At 39.3% G+C, this 27,334-nt stretch overlaps 1 protein-coding gene across 1 annotated transcript in view; it reads right to left on the bottom strand.

The window, feature by feature from the left end:
• Positions 1-27,334, bottom strand: part of slc5a9 (solute carrier family 5 member 9) — a 36,121-nt gene extending 8,787 nt beyond the window's left edge. The window contains exons 1-9 of the mRNA XM_070909614.1: positions 27,302-27,334; positions 25,800-25,871; positions 23,012-23,116; positions 20,447-20,611; positions 20,223-20,328; positions 19,038-19,118; positions 18,456-18,661; positions 11,024-11,159; positions 10,224-10,331 (exon numbers count right to left, since the gene is read on the bottom strand). Of these exons, the coding sequence (XP_070765715.1) occupies positions 10,224-10,331; positions 11,024-11,159; positions 18,456-18,661; positions 19,038-19,118; positions 20,223-20,328; positions 20,447-20,611; positions 23,012-23,116; positions 25,800-25,871; positions 27,302-27,319 (997 nt within the window). The 5' untranslated portion in view covers positions 27,320-27,334. The remainder of the gene's footprint in view (positions 1-10,223; positions 10,332-11,023; positions 11,160-18,455; positions 18,662-19,037; positions 19,119-20,222; positions 20,329-20,446; positions 20,612-23,011; positions 23,117-25,799; positions 25,872-27,301) is intronic.

Below are 27,334 nucleotides of genomic sequence, written 5' to 3'. Positions count from 1 at the left end.
GAATAACATTATAGTAAGTATGTTTCTTGAACGTCACGTTTGAGAAGTTTTGAATAACGCTTTTTAAAAACGTTGCCAATGTCATGGCATGTGCTAAAAAACTAAATTTAGTTAGTTTTAACATGTAACTTAACAGCCATTACCTAGCTAACTTAAAGCTCTTCTTAGTTTTGCCCAATCCCATTTATAACTGACGTTAGTTGTTTAAAATATTGGCAATTGCATTGTAACAAAGTGTTATGACAATGTAGCGATATTTCATGGTGTGTTGGCATAAACAGTGAGTAACACAGTTACTAGTAACTTGGTTACTTGGTGAAGCTAACGTTAGCTAACCTAGCATTTTGACATTCTTAACATCGTTCCATACTCATACATCGGCCATGCACACAACAACGCAAAGGGTAAGGGTAGGATTGTTTCTCGCTTGTAACTTGACTGGCATTAGCTTAATGTATGCGTGCCTTGCGTAGACTATGTAGAAGGCGCAATTCTTGGCTGGCTAGTGTTTCTTTTGTGAAATTTGATTCCACGGATAACTGATTTGACACTGCTTTTAATATTGTGATATTTTTCATGTGCAGCAGTTTGTCAAGATAAGTGTGGTAATGTTAACTTAAAAATTCAAACAACATGCAAGCTTGTGAAGTAAAAAGTGTGAGGCACGTGGTTGGGTAATAGATGGACATTTCAATGATGATATGAAAACGTGAACATGGAGATATTTAAGTCATTTAACATTTAAAAATCCACGCTAAACATCCTCTCCCTTTCTGTCCTTTTCTCTAGTTCCCTGCATGTCACCACTCAACCCACTTGTAGCTCACATGTAGTTCCAAAAATGTACACCATTGGGGATATGTAGTATAGAGAAACATTGTCTCTATTATTGCCATTGGTTCCAAAAATAAAATCACTTTTCAGACATATTGCCCAGCCGCAGGCACATTGTACTGATACGTGATGTTATATTAGACTATATGGCAGTCAATACTTATAGTGTTTTTTTATTATGGTTGTTGGATGTAGCTAGTGTGTGTCCATGTATAACACATATATGTGTACTGTTAATACAATTTTCCTTTTGATTGTTTGTTATAATGTTACAGTTTAGTCTGACAATGGCTCCAATCACAAAAAGAAGAATGCTGTATTCCATGGATCAATTGATGACATAGGTGGTGAGTTTTTGGTTTTAACAAATTACATTTCTTTTACCTGACATTGTCCACTGTGCTGAGCTCCATAACATGTTTTGGTAATACTTAATTACATTTAGCCTAAATGTCTAGACCAACTACTCAAGGACAAAATAGTACTGATCAATAATGTATTGGGGATTCAGTCACTATCACCACATTTTAATGTACTAAGAAAGAAATGTAGTGTAGTGTGCAGCGCAGACATACATTTTTTTCACTGTGTGTGTGTGTGTGTGTGGTAGATGAGTTCCATATTTCTGTGGTAATGTTCTTCAAATTGTGCTTGAAAACCAACGTCCTTGAGTTGAGTTGTTATGTTGCAATAATCTCAGTCTTGTTCTATGCACATTTAAGTGTAGCATGTAGGGATCGCCATGCACCGCCATATGATGTACAATAACTGTACATGTACATTGCGTGCCAGGTGGAGCAAAGGGGTTATACATACAAGACACAGAGGCTTTAACTTATCGCTCAGGCTGTGCTCAAACCAGTTGTGAGACTAACTACACTCATATCTTGCTTCAGCTGGCCATCAGTGAACATACTGTTGTTTTGTGGCACAAGAGTACAAGACCAAAGACACAATTAAACTGACTGCGATAACTGCTGAAGTGTTTGTCGTGGTAGATGAGGACACCAGGCCAGTATTCCAAGATTCAAGATTCGCCAGAACATGCAAGGCCTTTCTGGACAAAAACCCAAAGATAAAGGCGGAGATACAGGACTTGCGGAAGATGAAGGTGCTGCTGCCTTTGAACTACAAGTTCTTAAAACATTAGCAATGTATTTTTGCCATGTTTAAGAAATACACTGTCTGGGAAATTTGCCTTTTGTATAACTTACTAGTTATGTGATGACATGTAGACACCAAAACCATCCATCTTTCTCCGGTACATTGTTTTGTCAGGTAACCAATGCTACATACATACATCATAAGTATCACAGCTTACAGTATCCCAAAAATGATAAAAGGAGAACTTGTAGCAATTCTGTAACTCAATGTCAAGCTATTTTTAATGACACACGGCTGTACTGAACAATAATGCCAGGTGGAGCCGTGTGTCATTAATAGTTTGACATTCAGTTCTCAGTTCTCAGTTCTGTATGCTATAGTGTTAGCATTGGTTACCGGAGCAAGCAATCTCCCAGAGAAAGATGGATACTTTTGGTGTCTACGTTGTTATTACATAACCGGTAAGTTCTCCAAAGTGCAAATTTTCCAGAAGTGTCATTGCATTCCTTTGCCAACTGCTTTGTCACGTTCATGTAATGAACCTATTCTTTTGGGGTTTTTTCTTCTTCTTCTTCTTAAAATAAAAAAATAGTCATCCAGTTCATCATGATGGCTTCAGCTGGATTTGTTCACTGCACGAACTTGTAGCATCCCTTATACAGTACTGTGATTTGTTTATGGACAGTAACACGTCCTGATGTTTCTTGTCAATATTATTTATATGTGACATTGCAGTCATTTTAGATGCATATTAACATTTGTATGCAAATTTGTATTTTTTTTCCACCTTTGATAAATGCTGTCAGTATCTCAGATACAATAGAGATTGGTTGGGTGTATAAAAGAGTGAACCAAATTCAAAATTGTATAATTGGTACACAGCACAATAGTCTGATTGATGTAAACCTCTGGGATGTTTATAGCTTGTACACCAACATTGTTGCCCCATTTTAAATGATGAGGCCTACTTAATTGATTTGAATTGTTGTGAGTTCACACTAAAGGTTGTCTACTAAGAACCTTTCTTTATTATCTTATCTGCAATAATCAGAAACTGTCAAATCACTCGTGTTGAGGGATCACAGTAACACTGTTTGTTCTTTAGTTTATTGTTAGTGTTACGTTAATGTAGTGGTTCTCAACCCATTTGATAACACACTGGAACTGGCACCCCTGATATCACTCAATGGCACAAGAGTGTGCCTCAGCATACCACTGTATGCCTCTTATCTTGACATCTGGTATGCCACAGCATCTTGCTTGATATTTATTTATTTGTAAATTGGAATGTTTTTTCCCCCTGACAAATTCCCCTCGTAATTGCAGAATTCTAACAAATGTTATTAATTCCAGTTGCAATGATTGTAAAACCACCTGGTAATTATATCTAAGCTTTGCCTCTTAACTTACCAAACAGCCACTGCAATAACTAATGAGCAAAAACCCTATTCTTTTTGACTAGCCAGACGTTTACATAGAAACATAGGACAATTAATGTTATTTTGTCAAGCCAACAGTCCATCTCTTGTCTTATGCACCAGCTTTGGGGGATGGGGTGTCTATCTAACATTAACGTTACATGCTATCATTCTGTTATTGAAATAAATGAAGCTAGTAAATTTTAATGTTGCACCCCATTTACCTCACAAAATAATTATATATTATTATTGTATTGATTACCATAGCTACAGCATGTAAGGTAATGTTTGCAACGTAGCAATTATAGCAATACATTTCTTATTACAAATAGAAGCTAATGCGCTGTTAGAAACTGTAATGGTTTTTGTGAAAAAGTTCTGTATGGGACTGACTAAGTATATGTTTTTTTTCTACCCATTTACAAGTGCAATGATTCGCACCATGATGCATAAGGCAGAATGAGGCGGTACGCCATTGGTAAGATGGCTCCAAAGGCATGGACTGGCAAAGAAGATGCTGTGATGTAAAAAATAAAAATAAAAAAATAAATGAAGTTTACAATAGCAAAGGACACAAGAGATGGACACAGATGGTGAGTTTGTTGTATGCATCCATGTCAAATTGCCCAAAGCCTTTGTAACTTCAAAACCACCCTTTAAATGGATTTCGTGGAGGTAACATTCAGAACGGTTTTTGAATAGAGCGTATCAAAGACTGTCGCAAGATGGTTACATCCATTATCGAGTCAACCTGCCTGGCACACTTATACGGATGACATTTACCCCTTCGAGGGAAACAAACGCCCACTGCTCTGAAAATGAGCCTCAGATTAATCAAGTGGAACCACTGGTTGGCCAAAAGACACTGTGATGGAGTGGTTGGACGCCTTTTTAAAGACATCAGAGCATTATTTAAGATATAAAAGTATTAACACAAATGCTGTTTTCATTTCAAAAACTTTTGTTAAAGTTACTTTTTTTTCCTGTTCCTGTTTGTTAATGTATTGTTGTCTTAGAATATGTGTATGTCGTCTCAACTTGTCGAGTGGTGCGAAGACATTATTAGGAGGCCTCAATAAGCAAGCAACGAATGAGACTTTAAATGGGCAATTAGTAACTAGATTCTTAATTATGAAGTGGTATTTGTCGGTAATTAGCAATTTATAGTTGACATTTAGGAAATTCGTTACAAAGTTGGACTGATCTGCTGAAATTATACAGAAATTGGTGAGAATGTAAATGGTTCAAAAGGTACTTCAATTTAGTTGCTGCAACAGTGACATTCTCCTTTGATAAAAACATGTTCATATTTTGTAATGCTGTTAGCATCAATTTCATAATGTAAGTGCATTAATGACTCAATTTACAATCAATGTACTACTATGTACAGTACTCTACAGTGATATGCATATTGTACTACAATCCAGAGTCCAGAACAGGAGGCAGAGTCGCAGTCCTACGCGCTTCTCTGCGCTTCCATTAGAGCAGTTACCCACCCAAAACCCCATAATGACTGTGTCTGCCTCCCAACCGCTTAAATTAATTCAAAAGTGAACAGGAGAGGGGTCATGAATAAAGAACTTTTTTATAACAGTCTTTAATGGTGGTGCTAAAAAATTAACACCACCATTGCTATAGGCCAAAACAATAGGAAAATTAAGTGTGGACTGTTAAACATCAGATCTCTGTCATCTGTATTAATAAACGAGTTAATATCAGATAATCATATTGATCTACTGTGTCTGACAGAAACCTGGCTGTGCCATGAAGAATATGTTAGCCTGAATGCATCCACTCCGCCCAGTCATACTAATACTCACATCCCCCGAGGCACCGGCCGAGGAGGTGGAGTTGCAGCCATCTTTGACTCAAGCCTGTTGATCAACTCTAGACCTAAACTGGATTATAACTCATTTGAAAGCCTTGTTCTAAGTCTCTCACTCCCAACCTGGAAAACACTAAAGCCAGTCTTCGTTATAGTCTATCGCGCTCCAGGTCCATACTCTGAATTTTTATCTGAATTGTCAGAGTTTTTATCAGGTTTAGTCCTTAAAACAGACAAAGTCATTATTATAGGTGATTTTAATATTCATGTGGATGTTGATAATGATAGCCTTGGTACTGCATTTCTCTCATTATTGGATTCAATCGGTTTCTGTCAAAGTGTACAGAAACCCACTCACTGTTTTAATCACACCCTCGACCTGGTTCTGACATATGGACTTGAAATTGAACATCTAATAGTCTTTCCACAGAATCCTTTGTTATCGGACCATTATTTAATAACTTTTGAATTCCTATTACTGGACTACACACCATTAGACAAAAATGCCTACACCAGATATCTATCTGATAGTGCTGTAGCTAAATTTAAGGAAGTGATTCCATCGGCATTTAATTCAATGCCATGTCCCAATACAACTGAGGACTCCTATGCTAAATTTAGTCCCTCCCAAATTGACGGTCTTGCGACTGACACTTGACGCTATTGCCCCTCTGAAAAAGAAGATAATAAAACAAAGAAAGTCGGCTCCATGGTATAACACCCAAACCCACAAATTAAAGCAAACGGTGCAGAAACTTGAAAGGAAATGACGCTCCACCAAACTGGAAGAATCACGTTTAATTTGGCAAGACAGTCTTAAAACTTATAGGAGGGCCCTCTGTAAAGCCAGAGCAGCCTATTACTCATCATTAATAGAAGAGAACAAGAACAACCCCAGGTTTCTCTTCAGCACTGTAGCCAGACTGACAGAGAGTCACAGCGCTATTGAGCCATGTATTCCTGTAACCCTCAGCAGTAATGACTTCATGTGCTTCTTTAATGATAAAATTCTAACTAGTAGAGACAAAATTGATCATATCCTTCCCTCAGGTGCTACCTTACCTTCAAACACAGGAATCTCAGAAACTGCTGTAAAACCTGATGTGTATTTAGATTGTTTTTCTCCCATCGACCTTCACCAAATAACTAAAAACCATTTCTTCATTAAGCCATCAACTTGTCTCTTAGACCCCATCCCAACTTGGCTGCTTAAAGAGATTTTACCTTTAGTCAGCACTTATTTACTAGATATGATCAATCTGTCTTTATTAACAGGCTATGTGTGAGATAGTTTAGCTTGAGCGTCTAGGAAGGTGGTAGGTAAACAGACTCAGCAGTCATGAGAATTTCCCAGAAGTGATGTTTTTTATTTACAGTGTTTTCCATTTACATGCAACTCAAAAAGAAAAAAATACAAAGAAAACTAAGAAAATGAGCTCATTGCAACTCAACCTAACCGCACGTCTGCATGGCAACACGGCCTCCCCTCTCTCTCCCCAGCAAAAACCAGCTGACTATTTATAGGGTGTTCCATTAACACAAAGCCTGCTTCAGCCAGTGCTAAACCAAAAGTGGGTGAACTACAGCGTAAACTTATAGAAAATCAAACACCATTCACAAGCTTACACCTCAGCTCATTAACCCTACTGAATGGCTCTTTAACAGTAAATAATTCCTAAAACATTACTTGGACTGTGTAAGAGAAACAGAAAAACAAACCCAGGATAGTAAGTGATGCAATGTTACAAAAGCAATGGTAAATTATAGCAAAATTAACACATGTAGAAAATGATAATGTAATGTGTAAGACTACCCCAGAAGGGACAAGTGGTGAGTGGTCAGAATTCTCACCCACTTTGTCACACTATGTACCACAGTCCTTTAAAGTTGCTGTAAAACCACTTCTTAAAAAAACTATTGATCCAGAGGTTTTAGCCAACTATAGACCTATATCTAACCCTCCCTTTCTCTCCAAGATTCTTGAGAAAGCAGTCGCCAACCAGCTGTGTGACTTTCTACATGACAATAAGTTACTTGAGGGCTTTCAGTCAGTTCATCATAGCACAGAGACAGCACTGATGAAAGTCACAAATTACCTTCTAATAGCATCAGACAAAGGACTTGTCTCTGTACTTGTTTTGTTATACGTTAGTGCTGCATTCGACACCATTGACCATCATGTCCTGTTACAAAGACTGGAACATTCAATTGGCATTAAAGGAACCGCACCAAGCGGGTATAAGTCGTATTTATCAGAGCAATCTCAGTTTGTACACGTTAACAACGAATCCTCCATGTACGCCATGGAGTTCCACAAGGTTCTGTGCTTGGACCAAGATTATTCACCTTACATATGCTTCCTTTAGGAGATACTATTAGAAAACACTCCATAAACTTTCATTGCTATGACTATATGTGGACGATGCTATGAAACTCAAAATTGAGCTCAGGTGCATCCTGTTTCCACTGATCATCCTTGAAATGTTTCTACAACTTGATTGGAGTCCACCAAATTCAATTGATTGGACATGATTTGGAAAGGCACACACCTGTCTATATAAGGTCCCACCGTTGACAGTGCATGTCAGAGCACAAACCAAGCCATGAAGTCAAAGGAATTGTCTGTAGACCTCCTAGACAGGATTGTATCGAGGCACAGATCTGGGGAAGGGTACAGTAAAATGTCTGCAGCATTGAAGGTCCCAAAGAGCACAGTGGTCTCCATCATTCATAAATGGAAGAAGTTTTGAACCACCAGGGCCTAGAGCTGGCCGCCCAGCCAAAATGAGCAATCGGGGGAGAAGGGACTTGGTCAGGGAGGTGACCAAGAACCCGATGGTCACTCTGGCAGAGCTCCAGCGTTCCTCTGTGGAGATGGGAGAACCTTCCAGAAGGACAACCATCTCTGCAGCACTCCACCAACCAGGCCTTTATGGAAGAGTGGCCAGACGGAAGCCACTCCTCAGTACAAAGCACATGACAGCCCGCTTGGAGTTTGCCAATAGGCACCTAAAGGACTCTCAGACCATGAGAAACAAAATTCTCTGGTCTGAAGCATGGTGGTGGCAGCATCATGCTGTGGGGATGTTTTTCAGCGGCAGGAACTGGGAGACTAGTCAGGATCGAGGGAAAGATGAATGCAGCAAAGTACAGAGAGATCCTTCACGAAAACCTGCTTCAGAGCGCTCTGGACCTCAGACTGGGGCGAAGGTTCACCTTCCAACAGGACAACGACCCTAAGCAAACAGCCAAGAGTGTGACAAAGGAGTGGCTTCGTCTCTGAATGTCCTTGAGTGGCCCAGCCAGAGCCCAGACTTGAACCCGATTGAACATCTCTGGAAAGACCTGAAAATAGCTGTGCGCCAACGCTCACCATCCAACCTCATTGAGCTTGAGCATGTGCAAAGAAGAATGGGAGAAACTCTCCAAATCCAGGTGTGCCAAGCTTGTAACATCATACCCAAGAAAACTGGAGGCTGTATTCGCTGTCAAAGGTGCTTCAACAAAGTATTGAGTAAAGGGTGTGAATACTTATGTACATGCGATATTTGAGTGTTTTATTTTTAATAAATTTGCAAAATTGTCTAAACATTTTTCACTTTGTCATCATGGGGTATTGTGTGCAGAATTATGAGAATAAAAGAATTTAATCCATTTTGGAATAAGGCTGTAACATAACAAAATGTGGAAAAAGTGAAGCGGTATGAATACTTTCCAGATGCACTGTATATCTATCGATCAAGCCAGAAGAACCTCATCAGTTAGCTAAGCTCCAAGCATGCCTTGAGGACTTAAAGACCTGGACAACCTGCAATTATCTGATGTTGAACTTGGACAAGACAGAAGTTATTGTTCTTGGCCCTGAACACCTCAGAAACACAGTATCTAAGGATATAGTTACTCTAGATGGCATTGCCCTGGCCTCCAGCGCCACCGTGAGGAATCTGAGTTGTCTTTGATCAGGACATGTCCTTTAACTCTCACGTAAAACAAACTTCAAGGACTGCCTTCTTTCACCTCCGTAACATTGCAAAAATCAGGAAGATCCTGTCTGAAACAGATGCAGAAAAATTAGTCCATGCATTTGTCACGTCTAGGCTGGATTATTGCAATTCCTTATTATCAGGCAGTACCAATAAGTCCCTGAAGAATCTCCTTCATATCTTAAAGAGCTCATAGTACCTTATTACCCCACTAGAGCACTACGTTCCCAGAATGCAGGGTTGCTTGTGTTTCCTAGAGTCTCCAAAAGTCGAATAGGAGCCAGAGCCATCAAGCTCCTCTCCTGCAGAATCGGCTCCCAGTTTGGGTCCGGGAGGCAGACACACTCTCTGCTTTTAAGAGTAGGCTTAAAACTTTGCTTTTTGATAACGCTTATAATTAGGGCTGGCTCAGGCCTACCTGGACCAGCCCCTAGTTGCATGTTACCAACTTTATATCTTCCCCGGAGTTTCTTTGTGCTTTTCCGTCTCACAGGTTCCTGTGGATCGTGGTCCTGGTACACCTGGCTGCTGCTGCCATGGGCTCTCTCTTTCGCTCTCTCCCTCTCTCTCTCTCTCCAACCCAACCAGTCAAAGCAGATGACCACCCACCTTGAGTCTGGTTCTGCTCGAGGTTTCTGCCTCTTAAAAGGAAGTTTTTCCTTGCCACTGTCACCAAAGTGCTTGCTCATGGTGGGAACTGTTGTGTCTCTGTAATAACATTTTCAAGAGTATGGTCTAGACCTGCTCTTTTTGTAAAGTGTCATGAGATAACTTTTGTTGTGATTTGGTGCTATATAAATAAAATTGAATTGAAAATTGAATACTATACACTACTATTTCATAAATGCTTGAATTTAAAGTACTGTATGAACTTTAGTTTCTCAGAATATGTCCTGACACAAGCGTTGCATTGAGGATTAATAGATGGAGTCCAGGCAATTGAGAGCATGGTGCAAGACGTTAAGTTACAAAAAGAAAGGCTGTGCATACTCAAGTTCATCAAGTGTTGAATTTCAAAGCCAAGCTTTGTGTGAGTGTGTGTGCGTCTGTGTGACTCACCCGCAGGCATTAGCTCAACCACTAGTTTAGGGTAGGCAATGTTGGAGCAACCAACTGAAGCTCCACACACACTCTGACACACTGCTGGATCCACACAACCTACTTCATCTACAAACACAGAGAAGGGGAGAGAATAAAATATGTAACACCTTAGTTAATTAGTTAGAGACAAACTATATAAAGGGGCAATTACTCGACAAAAAACACATGATCATGATTCAGTTATTTGTCCAGCTTCTACAATTACCATTTCTGAAATATCAGTGTTTTAAAACAAAAACTCTCCACCTTTTGGATAACCATAATAACTGCCTCTGCCTTCCCCACAGGTTAATTTGTCATACATTAAAAGATGTTTCATTGCACAGGCACTTTACATTACTGGTAACCATCTTAATGAGCATTCTGTAGTGTTTTAGATTTTGAAAACGTTATAAAATAAGATAATCCTTTATTAATCCCTCAGCGTGGAAATTTGCATTGTTACAGCAGCATACAGGATAGTGCAATAGAGACATAAGTAGAAAATGAAGATAGACAATAAAGACTGAAGCTACTAAAACTAAAAAAAACAACTATAATTTACAAATATAAAAATTCAAAGAACAAAAGAAATAGAGGTAAAGGAATTATACTGTCAGCTACTTTCCCCCCTTTATTTATAGCAAAACAGTCAACCAGTCAAATATTTTTGGGTAAATGAACATCTTTTGAGGTAATCAAATCAAAATTATGCATGCTCTTCAACATAAAGAAACATTTGACATCACAACCCAACAGAGAGAGGCAGACAGACTGACCTGGGAACAGTGCTCGGCTGATCATGCCTGGCATGACAATGAAGAACATGGGCAGTAGTTTGAGGTAGCCTCCCAACACACTGCCTGCTTTGGCATGAGTCAAAGACTTGGCTGACAGAGACCTCTGGACTATAACCTGCGTACACACATGCACAAGTTTTTGTCTTTATACACTTGTGAGGACCCTCATTGACATAATGCATTCCCTAGATCCTATCCATCATAACTAAATACCTAATCCCAACCTTAACCCTAACCTAAACCTAGTCAGTGGTTGTAATCAATACCATTATTAAGAGTATTGCATTGCAGATTTTTGTACTTTTGTAATCAGCAGAATATTTTTTTACTTTAATGTGGTACAGAAGTAAGTACTTGCTACCCATATTTTTAGTTTCAATAATAAGCCCTACATTTTTACATTAAATTACATGTACTTTCCAATGGCACAATACAGTTTTCAGTACATTGTAAATTTAAATGTTTTGACAGCTACAATTTATATTCACAAATTTTGTAAATCCTCACCTAGTTAGCTTCTATCTAAGCATGCACTCTAAGCCACATGAAGGACCGCAAATGTTCCTTAGAACCTTGTAAACCCAAAATGTTTTTTTGTTCATATTTTATTTTCTCTAATAGCTCTAATTTTCTGGACCCTGTAGCAGATCGAAGTTTTTCTCAGAGGAAAATTATTGTTGTCAGGGATGTGTAGAGTTTCAAATATGAATACAACAGCTCAAATATACTGCCAAGAACAGATGATGACACTTTTGAAATTGAATTCTTGCTTTTAGACATGTTGAAGATCTGATGGTCATCATGTTTTCTCATGCGTAATTTGTCATCAAAATGATCCACACAATAACCATCTGCAATTAAATATCCCTGTCGTGCCATTTATACAATTAAAGTGGAATTAAAAATGCAGTCTATTTTTCTGCATGTCTTCTATCTCTACCCAGCATTTTCCTCGCCGATGTACAGTCTCTGGCGAACAAAAAGGATGAGCTGGACTGTGGATCATCACTCTGGCCCTGATGGCATCCACAGACGTGTGCTAAGGGGCCTGTGCTGGGCAGCTGACTGAGGTCTTGACCAACATCTCCAACCTGATAAAACCACCTCCATCGTGTCGGTGCCAAAACACTCAACTGCAGCAAGCCTAAATTACTTCCGCCCTGTTGCACTCACCCCCACCATCATGAAGTTCTTCGAGAGGCTTTCCTGGCTCATCTCAAAACCTTCTTACCACCCACACTGGACCCCCTCCAATTCACCTATTGCCACAACAGGTGTTTGGAGGATGCCATGTCCACAGCGCTACACTCTGCCCTCTCCCACCTGGACAACAGCTACGCCTATGTGAGAATGCTGTTCATCATCACCATCTCCCTCTGCAACTGGATACTGGACTTCCTAATCAACAATCCCAGTATGTTAGATTAGACCAGTGGCCCCCAACCTTTTTCTTAAGGGACCCTATTTTACCATTGTATAGCCTACTTCTTTTGAAATATCTTTATGTATATTTCATTATATTCATTGTCTAAAAAACAACAGCAAAGAACAAATAACTGTACAATTAACCTAAATAGTGAATGCAATATATGCAGGAAGTTTGTGTAAAACTAGCAATTTTTATAAAACTCTGAATAGATATTGCAATGTATCAGACGATTTTTCCTTTATACTATATATGTCCGTATTATGATTTTCTTCATACATATGTTTTAATAGTCCAACCAGCCTTGCTGTATAATAAATAAATAAAGATATAAACTTCAAAAGTATCCCTTAAATTTATTTGTCTTCCACAGAATTTAATGAAATGCATGTATATTGCCATTGCATGTAAATGGGAGCGTGCACACACTCCTTCCCCCACCTGCTTCTTCACATGCACCCACACCTTATGCTGCTCCTTCTGCCCCACAAACGTTAAAAACCTCACTCAGACCCATCTCTTGGACTTATTAATGCTGTCAAGCAGCTCTCAGAAGATGTTCATGTACTCAGGCTTGAAGTTACTCAGCTGGGACAAGATTATAGCCACTCTGCTAGCCACCATGCTCCCCATGCTGTTTTCTCCAAACACAAGTGCGACCCTTCGAGTGAACTGAGGGATGAGCGTGGCCGAGAAAGATATCGCTGCTCTCCATCTGTGTCTCCAGACGGTAGTGCTTACTCCTCTGCAACAAACTATCAGTGATCCAGCCGGTCACACAGTGATCATCTCCATCCCAGATACTCTCCTGCTCTGCACCACAGGCGCTACTCACCTACTCCTCCATCTTCTACACATCATCAATGTGACTATCATTCTGCCTGCAGTCAGGATCACTTCAGGTACTACAGCCCAGACACGCACCACTCTCCTGACCACACAAGACAACCACACCACCATGACTCCTACAGGCAGACCTCCTATTCTCCCCCTTATGACTCAGGTAGACCCAGGTATGACTCACATCAAGCCCACTTTGCTAGGGACAGACACCCACCACATAGGGAAAGGAGCTATCACGTGAGCTTTAAAGAAGACCCCTCTGTTCAGGGAAACAAATGGTAGCAGATGTTAAGGGCCAGGTGTCTGCTGCTACTGGTGATGAGGCCCCAAAACAGGTACTGCCACCTTCACACAAAAACCCACAAAAACACGGTCAACTTTTTGCTAGGGCAGTGACTGGTGACTATTTAGATGGTCTCGGCACACTTACAATTACCATCAGGCTAAGTAATGATGATGTAACAGATGACTGTTTAAGCTACGGTTCAGCCCACTATTTGTGTGCCTGATCTCGAAGCTGACTATGTAGGTATCTTAGAGCCAGGTCTATTTAGTTTTTAAGGTCTGTTAGCAGCACACACACTTGCTCCTGTACAGGCAGGACTGACCTATGCCAGAGTAATGAACCCAACTAATGCTGACCTCCAAGTTCCATGTGACACTAGGCTAGGAGATTTTCATTCACAGTCACAGTTACTATGACAACAGAACCCTTCCCTTGGCAGTTGTGTTGACAGGTCAGCACTTACGGACGAATAGAGACAACAGCTTGAGGCTTTACTGCTGTCTTACAGCTATGTTTTTAGTGCTCAAAAACTTCTCTGTCATTGTCACTCCACTACATGCTCTCACATTAAAAGGAGCAATATTCACATGGACTGTCAAATGTGAGGATGCTTTTCAGTCATTGAAACACGCAGTCACTCATAAACCAATTGTGGCACACACCCACCTCCTGAAAGAAAATGGTCAAACACTTTCTGTCTGGCAGTTCATTCACAGTGATCAAAGACCATAAGTCGTGATGAGTATTAAACGGGCCGGGGAGGTATTATTAAAGACCATAGTATCTATAAGCTCTGAAGTTATCGGTTCTGCTGCCAGTATTGGAAACATTAAGAAAATAGATTTCCTATTCATTTAGGCTACAAAACGTTATCTTGCATATTTTATCTCAACTACTCCATGTCTAATTAGTAATAAGATTAAGACATTCGTCCATCTCTCCCCATATGTGCGAGGGGCAGGACACACTCACAGAGAGAGAGAGATGTCACAGATGCCACAATGTCACAGAACTTAACACTCAAAAGTCCGGTTACACTAGTCGATGCTGCCATGCTTGTTGCCCGAAAAGAAACAAGTCTTGCATGCAACGGCAGAAACACGAGCAGAAACATACATCACATACAGACGTAGAAATGCACAGTTTTCGACTGCCTAGCTTGTAGTTCATCTCTCGGTGCCCCGTCCACCTCAGGTATGTTATGTATGCTAGCAGCCTAGAGCCCACATGAAGTGAACTGAATTATACAAACATGGTTAATGATTAAAAGTATCAACATATCAAGTGCAACTGTCATCCCCTCTCTTTCTTTCTCTCTCTCTCTCTCTCTCCTGCCTATCCTGTCTGTCTACTCACCTGTCAAGTGAAATGCCCCCAAAAAACAGTATATGTATATATATATTTATATTTTGATATTGTATTTAATATATATATTAGCTTTATAAAAACTAACCATAAGCTAGCTGGTCGTTTAGCTATAAATACTATAAATATGGGTACATTCATTACAAAAGAACCGATAAGAGCAGGGTGTCCGCAAGTGAATTGCAAGCCCAGTGGCCTGCTGCAATCCTAAAAATAATATTATAATATAATGGTTGGAAAACTCACCAGCGAAGTCTGTTATTAAAACGCGAACACATTATAGGAAAATAGCAGAAGAGAAAACATCACAAAGAAGAGAACACAATTAAAAGCAAATGGAATGTTTCAAGTGCCGATTTGAAATCTCTTGAGATCTCTTGGTTGATCTAGCACAGTAGCCAATCAGGACTTTATTCAAGTTTTTGTATAGTGTATATTATCTATTTTAATTTAATTTAATTTCTTTTGTTGTTGTTGAAAACACAGCATTCCAAGACTGTACATTGTCAAATTCTTTGTAAGACTCTGGTATAGTTGTGTTGTTAGAAATAAGAGTAAGATAATATTCAACACATTTTTTTTTAAATCAACAATACTGCAAAAGGAAACAGTATCCAACATACATACATAAAAAATCTGCATCTGCATCTGTTAATGGCCATACATGACTAGTGATATTCACAAGTTTTGTGCTGAGTGCTTGCCATGTCAAACAGTTCCCCAGAGTTTCCCAACTCCCCATGAAGGAGCACCATTACAGCAAACTCAAGCGCGCGAGACCATTTATGAAGATTGCTGCAGACTGAGCTACCTGTCACTAACCAAGGTAACAGGTATGTTCTGGTGGTAATGGATTGTTTCACACACTGTGTTAACCTTTTCCCATTGAAAGACCAGCGTGGTACTACTGTGGTAAAGTGCATTTTTGAAGACAACATGGCTTGCCGGAGTCAATTCACACTGACCAAGGCTGCCAGTTTGAATCACAATTCATCAGAAGGCATCTTTGCAGCTCGCTTGGAATCAACAAAACACGCACATCGCCATACCATTCTTTTTAGCGTTCTAGATTATTTAAATTATGTTTTCACTCAATTATCACATAACATCTAAATTGTTAATATTTTTAACTTTTTAGCTGATCAATTTTCGCTGGCATATGAACTAGGCTGCCCTAATTATGGTTTATAGTGCTAAATAACTAATGTGTTGCGGTGCCACTTTGTATTTTAGAAAGAGTTATCTGTGATTTTAAGAAATATTATAATAAAATGTATATCTATTTTTGGAATCACATCTCCTGTCTTATTGTTTTCAAATCTGCGTGACCTTTTTGAGTCCCTAAAGTGGTTAGATCTGTTAATAATTTCCTTGGGGTGAAATTCCCCTAGGTGGAGTAGTTGACCCTATTACTGAGCAACCCTAGCCGTAGTTATTACTAACATGTTCATATATTTATTGTGCTTTGTGGATGGTAATTACCTTAAACAGGGGAGAATAGTAGTGGGAGATGGGTGAAGAAACCCACACACAGCTCTCGCCCTCACTCGTCTGTATTGAGGGAGGTAGAGGAGCTACTTTTTGACAAATGTCTGTCCCTGTCAGTCATTGGTCAGCCAAATTTGTTTAAATTGGCCTTGTATAATGTTGTTTACTGCTGTGTCTATTTTATATTTCAATAGGCCTTGTAGTGTTCTTTACTGCTGTGCCTATTTTATGTTTGATTCGGTCTTATATAGTGTTGTTTACTGCTGTGTATATTTTGCTGAAACATTTGAACGTGACTGGCAACCTGTTTTCTTTGTTGTTTTTCAGAACAAGCTTGTCTGACAAAGTGGCATCCTGTAAGTGAAGTGAGACGCACTTTTTATCCAGCCGTCCAATCACAGTGGAGGAGGGGCAAATACCACAAAGACCGACTGAGATGTTTCCTTTCAAAATCTCATAAACCCACCTTCCCTTCATCCAGAGCAAGGGCGAGAGCAAGTACTCTACTTGTGCAGACATTTTTACATTCAGTTTAACACAAACTATCTGCAAAATTAGCAAAGCATCTCAGCTGAAAAAACGTGCCCCCAAAGCAACCATGACCACAATCTTTTTCTAACCTTAACCAAGCAGTTTTTTGACAAATGATGTTGTGCTGCCAATCGGGGCCCAAGATCAGAAAACACTAATGTGGGTCGTTTTTAAAGGCAATGATAAACAACATATTTTGTGGTTTGGAGGTTTTATGTTGCTTATGTCACAGTACAGGTAGTACTGGTAAAATTATTTGTTGGTTGGGCTAGGGGATTTAATTACTATTAAGCCTTATGGCCATACCAGCTACTTACAGGCTACAACCTACACTGAATGTCTTCAGTTGCCAACAACAACAAAAGATGCAAGGCTTACACTCTCGTATCACCAACCATGCACTGAGCTCGCTGTTGGTTTCATTTCATTTAGGCATTCAGACAGAAACTAAACCGAAATACATAAAGGAGTAGGGTTATTGTTCATTGGCCCATCACAGTCGCAATAAAACAGCAGCATGTCACTCTCCTATCTTCTTCCTCTGCTCTCTGTCTTTGGTGTCTGCCCTCAGACAGGCTCATATTAGATAATACTCTTGAAGCTTGGCAACCAATGAAAAATTACAAATGACAACCTGTGACCATGACAATTATGGCTGTGAATCTGTTATGCTATGTGGTCTATATGAGTTCTGTGGTTATTAAAGAGTTACTACTGGTAATACCAGTCACTGTTTTCTCTTTTTGCTTGTTCCACAAATGGCATGTTGAGGAAAATGCGATACAGTTATTATGTTGGACAGCTTAAAAATATAAATTACAATCTGTATAAATAATGCAAAGCAGGAACTACCATATACCACCCCCACCCCCACCCTTCATCATGTTTGACAGATGAGGTACATAAGTTATTTTCATCAGTCGATTCCCTCTGGTCCAGGTTGATTTTTGTCTCATTCATCCATACTCCACAACTCACTCCACACATTTCTTATTGTACTTTTTTTTGCACATTGTAACCTGGACTTGTGTTTGCACATTGCACACGTAACATTTTTCAGCCTCATGTTGGCCCTTTTTTTTACTGTATTGATAGTTATTTGGTCCTCATGTTTGAAGAAGTCAACAGACAGTAGACTCCTGCAAGTGTGGGACCTAAATCAACTCGAGTGCAGTTTAACCTCATAGTTATTTAGATAGATTGTAAATCTAATGTGCTGGTGTATACAGCCAAAAAAACAAAACTTTCAGTATTAAAAAATTCTATTGACTTTCTGTGAGATGAAGTGAGCTGAACTGACCAGGGCACATTTAAAATTACTGATGACAGGATTTGAATTTGATTGAGTGTATTTCTAACATCATTCATTGCAGCTTTAGAAATACGAATGTTTACTTATCAGTTTTTTGAGACCCCCCACCCCCATTAAAAAATTCCATGTAGTCCACATGTATTAGTGTAGGTAAAGTCACCTGATCTGTGCACCACACCCATGTAGCCAGTACAGTGAGCCCAAATACCAGACCTGGCCAGGGTAAATCCCCTGACACTGGGTCTCTGAACAAGTGGAAGGCGTCACTACGAGGTAAGTGGCAGGTGGTGTTGGCGACTGTCACCAAGGGAACAGCTGACATATAGCGGTCCACAAGGCCCTCATACCAGCCAATTTTGGAGAATGCTGTAAAATGTACAAACACACAAACTGATCAACATTATACTGGGTTTGCCCATGAAATGCTTCCTAGGATTAAAGTGAAAGTGAAAGTTCACCCTGACAGGAAGACAAAACTGGGTGGAATCAGTTATTTTCTGAGATATTTGACAAGAAAATGTTCATTCAACAATTCCCATTATTAAATATCAGTTATCATGTTTCCAAAAACAGTCATTCAAAAACATACTGCTTCAGTCAGCATCATTATCAGTCATCATTGGCCAATTTGTAGATTTAGTCCACACAGAATTGAAAATCCTTCAGTAGGCTGCTACTGTTTCCACAAAGTCTGTCTCCAGTATGTTGGTGCCTTTATTGTTTGTGTGTGTGTGCACCCTACCTATGAACATTAGTGCAAAGGCTCCCCCAACCATGATCAGTGTCTGGAGTGCATCAGTGTAGATCACTGCTGCCAAACCACCTACACACACAAACACACACACACACACATACGTGTTTATGTTGTGCACATTGTAGTAGAGTAGGGATGCTCTCTGACAGGCAACTGATTATGCTCTGAGCATTTGTTAAAGTTAACTAGAATTTTACTGTAGTTATTTTTGTTTCCATGGGTTTACAGTAACATTTTGTATTGATTACTGCAGTGTAATTCTACTTTGTGTTTTTTTGTAAAAACCTGCAATGGTAAAAAAAAAATTAATAAACTGTATAAATTGTTTTCTGAAGCCATTGTATTTTTGTGTTCATTAAAAAATTAGTAGATGTATTGTATTGGAACACTCTTTCACAGAAGCCTGTATGAGAACATTAAAAAGGTATACAAAGTACTAAAGACACCAATGTTTTGTATAAAGTACATCAGTGTGTTGTAGCTGCTTTGAAGGAGTAATTCAAATGGTGCATGTGTGTATCATTTTGTTGCAAAAATTCCATTTTGAAAAAGGATTGTTAGGTTTTGATTGCAGAGTTTCATTTTGACATAGAAGTGAGATGTTTATCGCCAAGTGTTGTGTATTATTTGGCTTGTGTGTAGAGTTTTAACACAATGAGGCAAATTCCGCAAGTGGGGAAATCGCAAAAATTGTAATAAAGGAAGCATAAAACAACTTCCAATAAATGTTCTTGTTGTTCTAATTGTCCCATTGAACCTGTATCGTTGATAATAATATCATAGTCAGGGACAAGAGGAGTCTATTGTCTTTTAGCAGTAAAAACTTAATTAAATATCGGTTTCTATGAGGCTGAAAATCCCCGTGCATCAGGTAGAAAGTATATTTTGATTTTCCACTTTCTTTAAAACATATATGCTACTAAATGATTTCTACAAATTACGAGACATTCTCATCATAACCTGGATTATTACATTATGAATTGAAAAATAGAATATTAATAAATGCAAACACAAAAAATTTGATGAATGAATAAAGCTGAAATTAGATGACTGAATCAGACTGAATGAACAAAGTAAAACCAAATGGACATTTAGTTTGTTCTATTTATTTATGATCATGATAATGTATTATAATGGAGAAAGAAGTTTGTGTGTGTGTGTGTGTTTGTTTACCTCCCACAGTATAAGCAGCAGTAACCAGCAGCAGTATGCATGTGGACAGATAGAGATCCCAGCCCATGGACACCTGGATGAACAACGCCCCCGAAAAGATATCTGTCTGGGTAACACACATACAGACAGACGAATGTGACTTTGGATAAGTGTCTCCATGTGGACATGTAAGTGTATGTGTGTGTGTGTGTGTGTGTGTGTGTGTGTGTGTGTGTGTGTCTTACAGATATTTTGGTGAAGATGTAGAGGATGAGTGACAAAACGGACATGTATATGCATATCCTCTGGCCTCCAAAGCGTTTGGCCAGGTATTCAGGCATGGTCACCACACCAGCAGAAATGTAGACAGGGATAAAGATCCAACCCAGAGCCACCAGGACCCACACTGCCTACACACACACACGCTCAAGTTACAACACATTGTCAATATTGTCTGCTATTGTAGTTTTGTACTTTATTGTCAATATATTGAATGCAATGCACAAAGTATTGTCACAATGTCTGCTTCAGTCCTTTATTGCCCACTCTGCCTCTCTGTCCCTCCTTTCAGTCACATTCCCACTTCCCCAGCCAACTCTTCCTGCCTGCCTGGTTGTCTGCATTTGGGTCATTTTCCTTTCTTGCCTCATACACACCCCGTGACATTACACAAAACAAGAAATACAAAACATGTTTGCATAAATATTCACCCACTTTACTGCAATAGGACACACCTGGGCCCTCATTTATAAAAATGTTCTTAGATTTATACTTGAACTTAGTCTTAAGATAATTTTTGGTGTGATTAAAAAAAAACGTGCTTACGCAGGTCGTAAGGGGCCCATTTGCAACTTACGCACCTGTGATCAATAAATCTCATATTAACTTAAAATTGATGGCACCTGCCTTACAATCAGCAATTTCCCCTTTATGTCCAAAAGTGGACAGAACTTGGACAGGTACGGTATTACATGATTACAGCGTGTCTTCCTTTCCAGATAGGGAGCTAAATCCACGCACAAATCTAACAGAACATTTCTTGGGAGGTGATAGCGATTTATAAGCCATGGATGAGCAAAAAAGTCATTCCAGTCTCTGAAAACTCTCTCCCCTCTAAAAGTATGGTTTCAATGCATTTATACAACCTTGCAAAATTATTTTAATTCAAAACACCTTGCATCTGACAATTAATTCCTCACACCTTTAAAGATGACATATTATGCTTTTCCTTATTTTCTGTCATTTACATAGTGTTACAATGTTGGATATTCCTATTTAACGTTACCAAAGTTGCCAAATAATGAGGAAAACGTATGTAAAAGTAATCCCTGTGTGCCAAAAGCTTAACCTTCAGACTGCTCAGAACACTCCATTCGCTTTTCGTATCTGCTTGGGGCAAAGCAGTGACAGCATGCCCACGAAGAAGAAAAAAGAAAAAAAACGCACGCCCAGTAGAGGGGCACACTCATCCACCCGTTCAGTCTGTCTGAGTTATCCGGCTGCTCTGGTCAGGGCTGCTCTTTACTGCTACTCAGGTTGTTTAGTATGTCTCACAGAAAGTCCTTTTTCTGTTGTGAAGTAAGTAGTTTCTTGATGAACAGATGGCTTTACTTGTTGCTAAATCGTTAACTACTGCTAACTGTAGCTGCCCTTCGCTAGTTAGCTTAGCTGTGCATTTAGCAGTCCTCTTAGCCATAGATGTATGTCTATATCTATGCTCTTAGTTAGCTGCTCTAACCATCTGACTCTTGGAGCCAGGGCCTGAAAACCTCCTCCTCCCGGCGGTCCAAAACTCCTGTGCTGGTGGTGTAAACACCAACACTTTACTGGTGCTCAGAGCGAACTGAGCTAACGGAAGCTACAGTTAGCAGCAACTTTATAAAGCTTTCTGTCCATCAGGAAACTCCATGACTCACCCAGAGGCTGTAGGCACAGCAGCCGCAGGACATCAGATGGAAAACCAGAAAACATTTTCTCCATAAAATGATTGAGTTTCAACAAAATCAGTGAATAAAATTGTGTGTTTTCTTACAGAAATCAGTGAAACACTCAGCTCCAGCAGCGTCTATCGTTTTTCAACCTACTTCTTGTCTTATTTGTGGTCTGATAAACAGTAAGTTCATCAAATTCAGTGCCTAATATCTCTAATTTTCAAGCTAAATTACTGTTTCTGTCATGCAGCTCACCACAGCAACTAGAGTATGAAGTGATGCCGCTGTGTGCAGAGTGCGAGCTGAAAGAGAGAGAGACAGAGGCGTCACCCTGCCCCTCGTGGGCTGCAGGGAACTGGCCAATCAGAAGAAAGTGGACCTTTAGGGAGGCGGGCCTCAGAAAGAGAGTGAACTGAGGGGCTGCATGAAGGGCCAGAATAAGATGAATAAGCAACACATAACAGCAGGAAAATCACTTAAGTCAAGTCTAAGGTTTGCTTAGAGATAAAAACCATTTCCACGTCAAAATAAGGTTTTAATAATAACTACTTATACATGGTTTTCTGCTAAAGTCATACTTAAAAGAATATTGATCGTAAGTCCGTTTTATAAATTAGACCCCTGAATGTAAAAGGTTGGAGGGTCCAACCTTTGGTGAGTCAGTATCATAGAAAATCCTTGCACTGTTCAGACGTACAAAGCTGATAGAGACCTATCCACACAGACTCAAGGTTGTAGTTGCTCAAAAGGTGCATCCACTAAAAATTGGGGGGCGTAAATATACATTTACATATGGTGGTAGAGAAGGAATGAGAAGAGGTGAACAAGTGGCTGCCCCATTCCCCTCTCAAAATCACACATGTAGACCGTGTTTCTTACATTCCATTCAAATCCCCCAACAGCGATACCTCCAGCTGCTCCTGTTCCCGCCAGACCAATAAACAAACCGCTGCCAACATTACTGGACATCAGAGAGGCTCCAATCTGTAAACACATACATATTGATACACAATAACAAGAAAAGTGTATATTTCCTTAAATTATTATTATTTCCTGTACATCTGTCTATGTGGGCTTGCTATTCTATCCATTGAAAAGGATGTTGCATCCAAGATGAATTACACAGAGTTACTGCTGAGTTTGCTGCCAAGAAAGCAAGAAAAGTGACTATTATGTAATTCATTCTATGCATGGGAAAGTCCATCTCACTTATTTGAGTTACACAAACATGTACAACAAAACTAAAATGTGCCAATATGGCTGTATTACTGTTGTTGCTATGCCTGTCTGTCTCTCTCTCTCTCTCTCTCTATCTCTCTCTCTCTCTCTCTCTCCCTCCCCCTCTCTCTTTCTCTCTCAACCCACCCCAAACTTGATGATGATTCTCTGCTAAACATGTTTGATGACTCTTTTGAAAGGGGTGTTCTAAATTTGGCTAAATTTAGGCAGTTTATTAGATGGGTTAAGTTACTATATAACAATCCACAGGCCGCAGTGCTTACTAATGGCTTACGATCTTCCAACGATCTTGCACTCAGAGTGGTAGAAGGAAGGTTGTCCTCTGTCACCTCTCCTGTTTACTCTAGCCATAGAGCCTTTGGCTGAGTCAATTAGGAGTCCTGACATACATGGCCTAACCATTGCAGACAAACAACATTACTCTTCATGCAGATGACGTCCTGATCTTTTTAACCAGGCCTGAGGTATCCACTTCTACCCTTATTGAGATCATCAGCAAGTTCAGTGTCTTTTCAGGGTGCAGACTAAACTTCACCAAGTCAGAAGCAATACCATAGGGCAGTCTAAAACAAAAACCTAAAATCCCATCTCCCTTCTCTTTTAAATGTTCTCCCACAGTTTTTATATATTTGGGAATATATAAATATATATAACACCTGCTTCTGATCAAATGTACAAAATACATTTTATTCCCCTGTCTGAACGTATTAGATTGGATTTGTTGAAAATGAACGAACGTCCTTCATAGGTTATTATATCCAATTAAAATGATCCCAATTCTCTTCTCACACAAAACTATCAACAACTTGAATAGTTGGTTTAGTTCATTCATATGGGCTAAGAAAAGGCCGCGCCTCAAAATGGCTATGTTACATCTCTCATCTTTAGAAGGTGGTATTGACCTTCCTGACATCCGAAAATATCAGCTTAGTGCTCACTTGCGCCCTTATGCCTTATAGTTGACTGGATGCACAAAGAGCCCACATCTTTATGGTTTGATCTTTTTGGTTAAATTTCCCTTAACAAACATATAATTTCTTAAAAAGCTTAAATCTCTGAAACTTGCTGCAACAACCCCATTACAGTGTGCACTATTAAAGCATGGTGGGCTATAAGAAGATTTGAGGGTAGATCTCGAATCACCTCTGTCTTCACTTCAATATGTGATAATCATTTCTTGCCAGGCACAACAGACACTGGTTTCCAGATTTGGGCTACTAAAGGCATTTCTAATCTTTGGGATTTGACGGACTCACCTTAATGTCTTGAAGCCAAATAACCAAAAAATACAATATTCAAAGACAGGATTTTTTCCGTTCCCTACAGATAAGGGATTATGTTAGGAGGGACACTACATTATTTTCCAATCAAAGTTCTTTAAGTTTCTTCCAGAGTATGGTACTACAGGTACCCTTCACTTAAAGGAAACATGGAAAAAGGAACTTAATATAGGTATTACAGATGACGAATGGGATGATGCCTGGGAGAGTGCAAGAACCTTAAACGTATGTAATAGAATAAAAGCTATTCAACTCAATATACTACACAGAGCTCATATATCCCCTTCCCAACGCCGTACATTTAATGCTGACTTCTCTCCTCTATGTCTCAAGTGCAAATTAGAGAAGGGTAGTCTCACCCATTGCCTGTGGTCTTGACAGAAAATACAGAGGTTTTAGCATATTATATGGTAGGAAATTAATAAAATATTTGCCACTAATCTAGAAAGTGATCAAATATGCCTGGTACTTGGGATACCAACTGGCTTTATTACTGACAGATATAAAGGAAACTTTATAAAATGCTAACATTCTGTGCAACAAAGTGCATACTTCTGAACTGGATAACAGACAAAGTCCCAACTAAAACACAGTGACATAGGGTCATGGGAGCCTTTATTGCCTATATTGGATTGGATTCTTACTACAGGGTTTATGTAGAATTTTTGTTAAGTTTATTTATTTTATATTATGTAATTCCTGCATCTCTTTCCTGTATAGATGTTCGTGTCCGTGAGCTGAGTGGGGGGGGGTTGTCCTTGAAAGTATTGTCTGTTGTTCTGCCGTGGAAAATCAATAAACATATTTTGAAAAAAAGCGTATTAACTTATAAAGTTAATTTCTCATATAACAGATTAAATTTTAGAATAATATATAATAATAATCTTTTACCAGGTGAACATGCCACACGTAGCTCCCTTTTTACCCATTTGTAAACTGTTTTGTTATTTATACTGTTCCTAAAGCTCCATGCTAAAACATCCAATACTGATTGGCTACTGACTACTGACTGTCAGTATAACTGTTCTACAAAACTACAAAACAGAATTTAGACAATAGAAGAGTACATATAGTATACAGCAAATAGCACATTAACATGGAATTTAGAACAAAACATTATGCACACCAGACAGAAGTTTGGTACTCACAGGCCACCAGGTCATTGAACGGCCAGCCAAGAAGTATCCCCCCACAGTGCTGCGATTGGCTTGCATTGATGACTATAAAAGAGACAGAGGTCAGCACTACGCTAAAAAAACACTGAAAATGTATGTTTTCTCACCTGCAATAACACATGTGGGGTTTTTTTATTTGGTTGTGACAACCATGGGATTTGGAATTGTTTTTGGTTGTTACAACAATGTCATAACAACTTTATTGTGAGATGGACGCATTTCAGCTTGTGGCATTCATCAGCAAACTCCAAAAAAACACCAGAAGTCTGAGTTTATGGGCAAGACTAGTGACATGCTTTAGCCTGCCAAGCTCCATGGACTGCCAGATGGATGAGGATGATGGCGTGGTCGATGGTTGCGTATTCCATGGAGAAATCTGGACTAGGAATGATGCTGCTGATAAGTCTATTATTAGCCTCTTCTTTCTGGAGTATTTCAGAGTGGCAATGCCTTTTGGGCTTGTGCGGAAAACAGTGAAGAGAAGATTGTCAAATGCGCCTATCATGAACCCCTCTTTGACCTCTTTGGCCAATAGGGTGTCGACAGTGTCTGTGACTCAGAGCGGACTGGAAGGAGATGGTGTGCAGAAAGCGGCAATTGGAAAGGGTGTGTCGAGATGGTTGGTTGAGAGGTGGCTGACTCAAAGTTAACTAGTTAACTTAATTTCATGGACAAATCATAATGGCTGTACTCATTGTTATTCATTGGTCTTCGGGTGACAACTCCTTATATCGTTATGTTTTACTGTGGTGCAGTCTTTTTCCTCTGTCTGTCAGCCATTTAGGCTTTCATTTAGTTTCTTTCAGCTGTTCTCAGCTGTCAGTGGGGATTTGTGTGGTTAGGAAGTGTGGTTTGTTTTTTTTGTTTAATGATTTAGCGCCACCCGCAGCCCTTCCCCTTCCCTCTGTTAACTGTTGAGCAGAGAGCTTGTAACTCTGTAACTTTATTTAGCTATTTTCGGTACGCTGAACAATAAATGGCAGTGCTTGCCTGGCATACGGCAGTATGTTGTTTTGCTTATCCTTAGACACGGTGGGATTATGAGACTCATTAAAGAATAAGAGCCAAAAAGAGGCAAGCACCTTTCAAGTAGCCTAGAACATGAAAGAAATATTTGTAATCTATGTATAGAAACCTGTTTAGCATACATTGTTCCCTGCTCATGTAAAGCTTTCTTACTTTTCACATAAATAAAAGTGCAACTTTTTAAGCCCAATTGGCTCTTCGTCGGGTACCTTAGTATCCATATGTTTAGCATATTTCCTCTGAGCATTTTTAGGACACTTTAATAGCATTTGTGGAATCAAAAAATAGTTATTAGTTAAATTTGAATTTGTTAAGAGTAAGCTCAGAGGGGTTTAACACAGTATCATGAACATCTGCTCACCATAGGTCTTAAGATATTTTTAAGATATTATTTAAAATAATGGTGAAGTTGTAAGTGTAAAATGAGTTGAGCCACTTCCAGGTCTTACCCAGATTCCAAAAACCATGACAAAGATAAAGTA

This window comes from Enoplosus armatus, chromosome 7 (genome assembly GCF_043641665.1).
Source record: "Enoplosus armatus isolate fEnoArm2 chromosome 7, fEnoArm2.hap1, whole genome shotgun sequence".
Classification (NCBI taxonomy): domain Eukaryota; kingdom Metazoa; phylum Chordata; class Actinopteri; order Centrarchiformes; family Enoplosidae; genus Enoplosus; species Enoplosus armatus.
The sequence above is the reverse complement of the archived record's forward strand: the minus strand, read 5'-3'. Positions and strand labels throughout refer to the sequence as shown.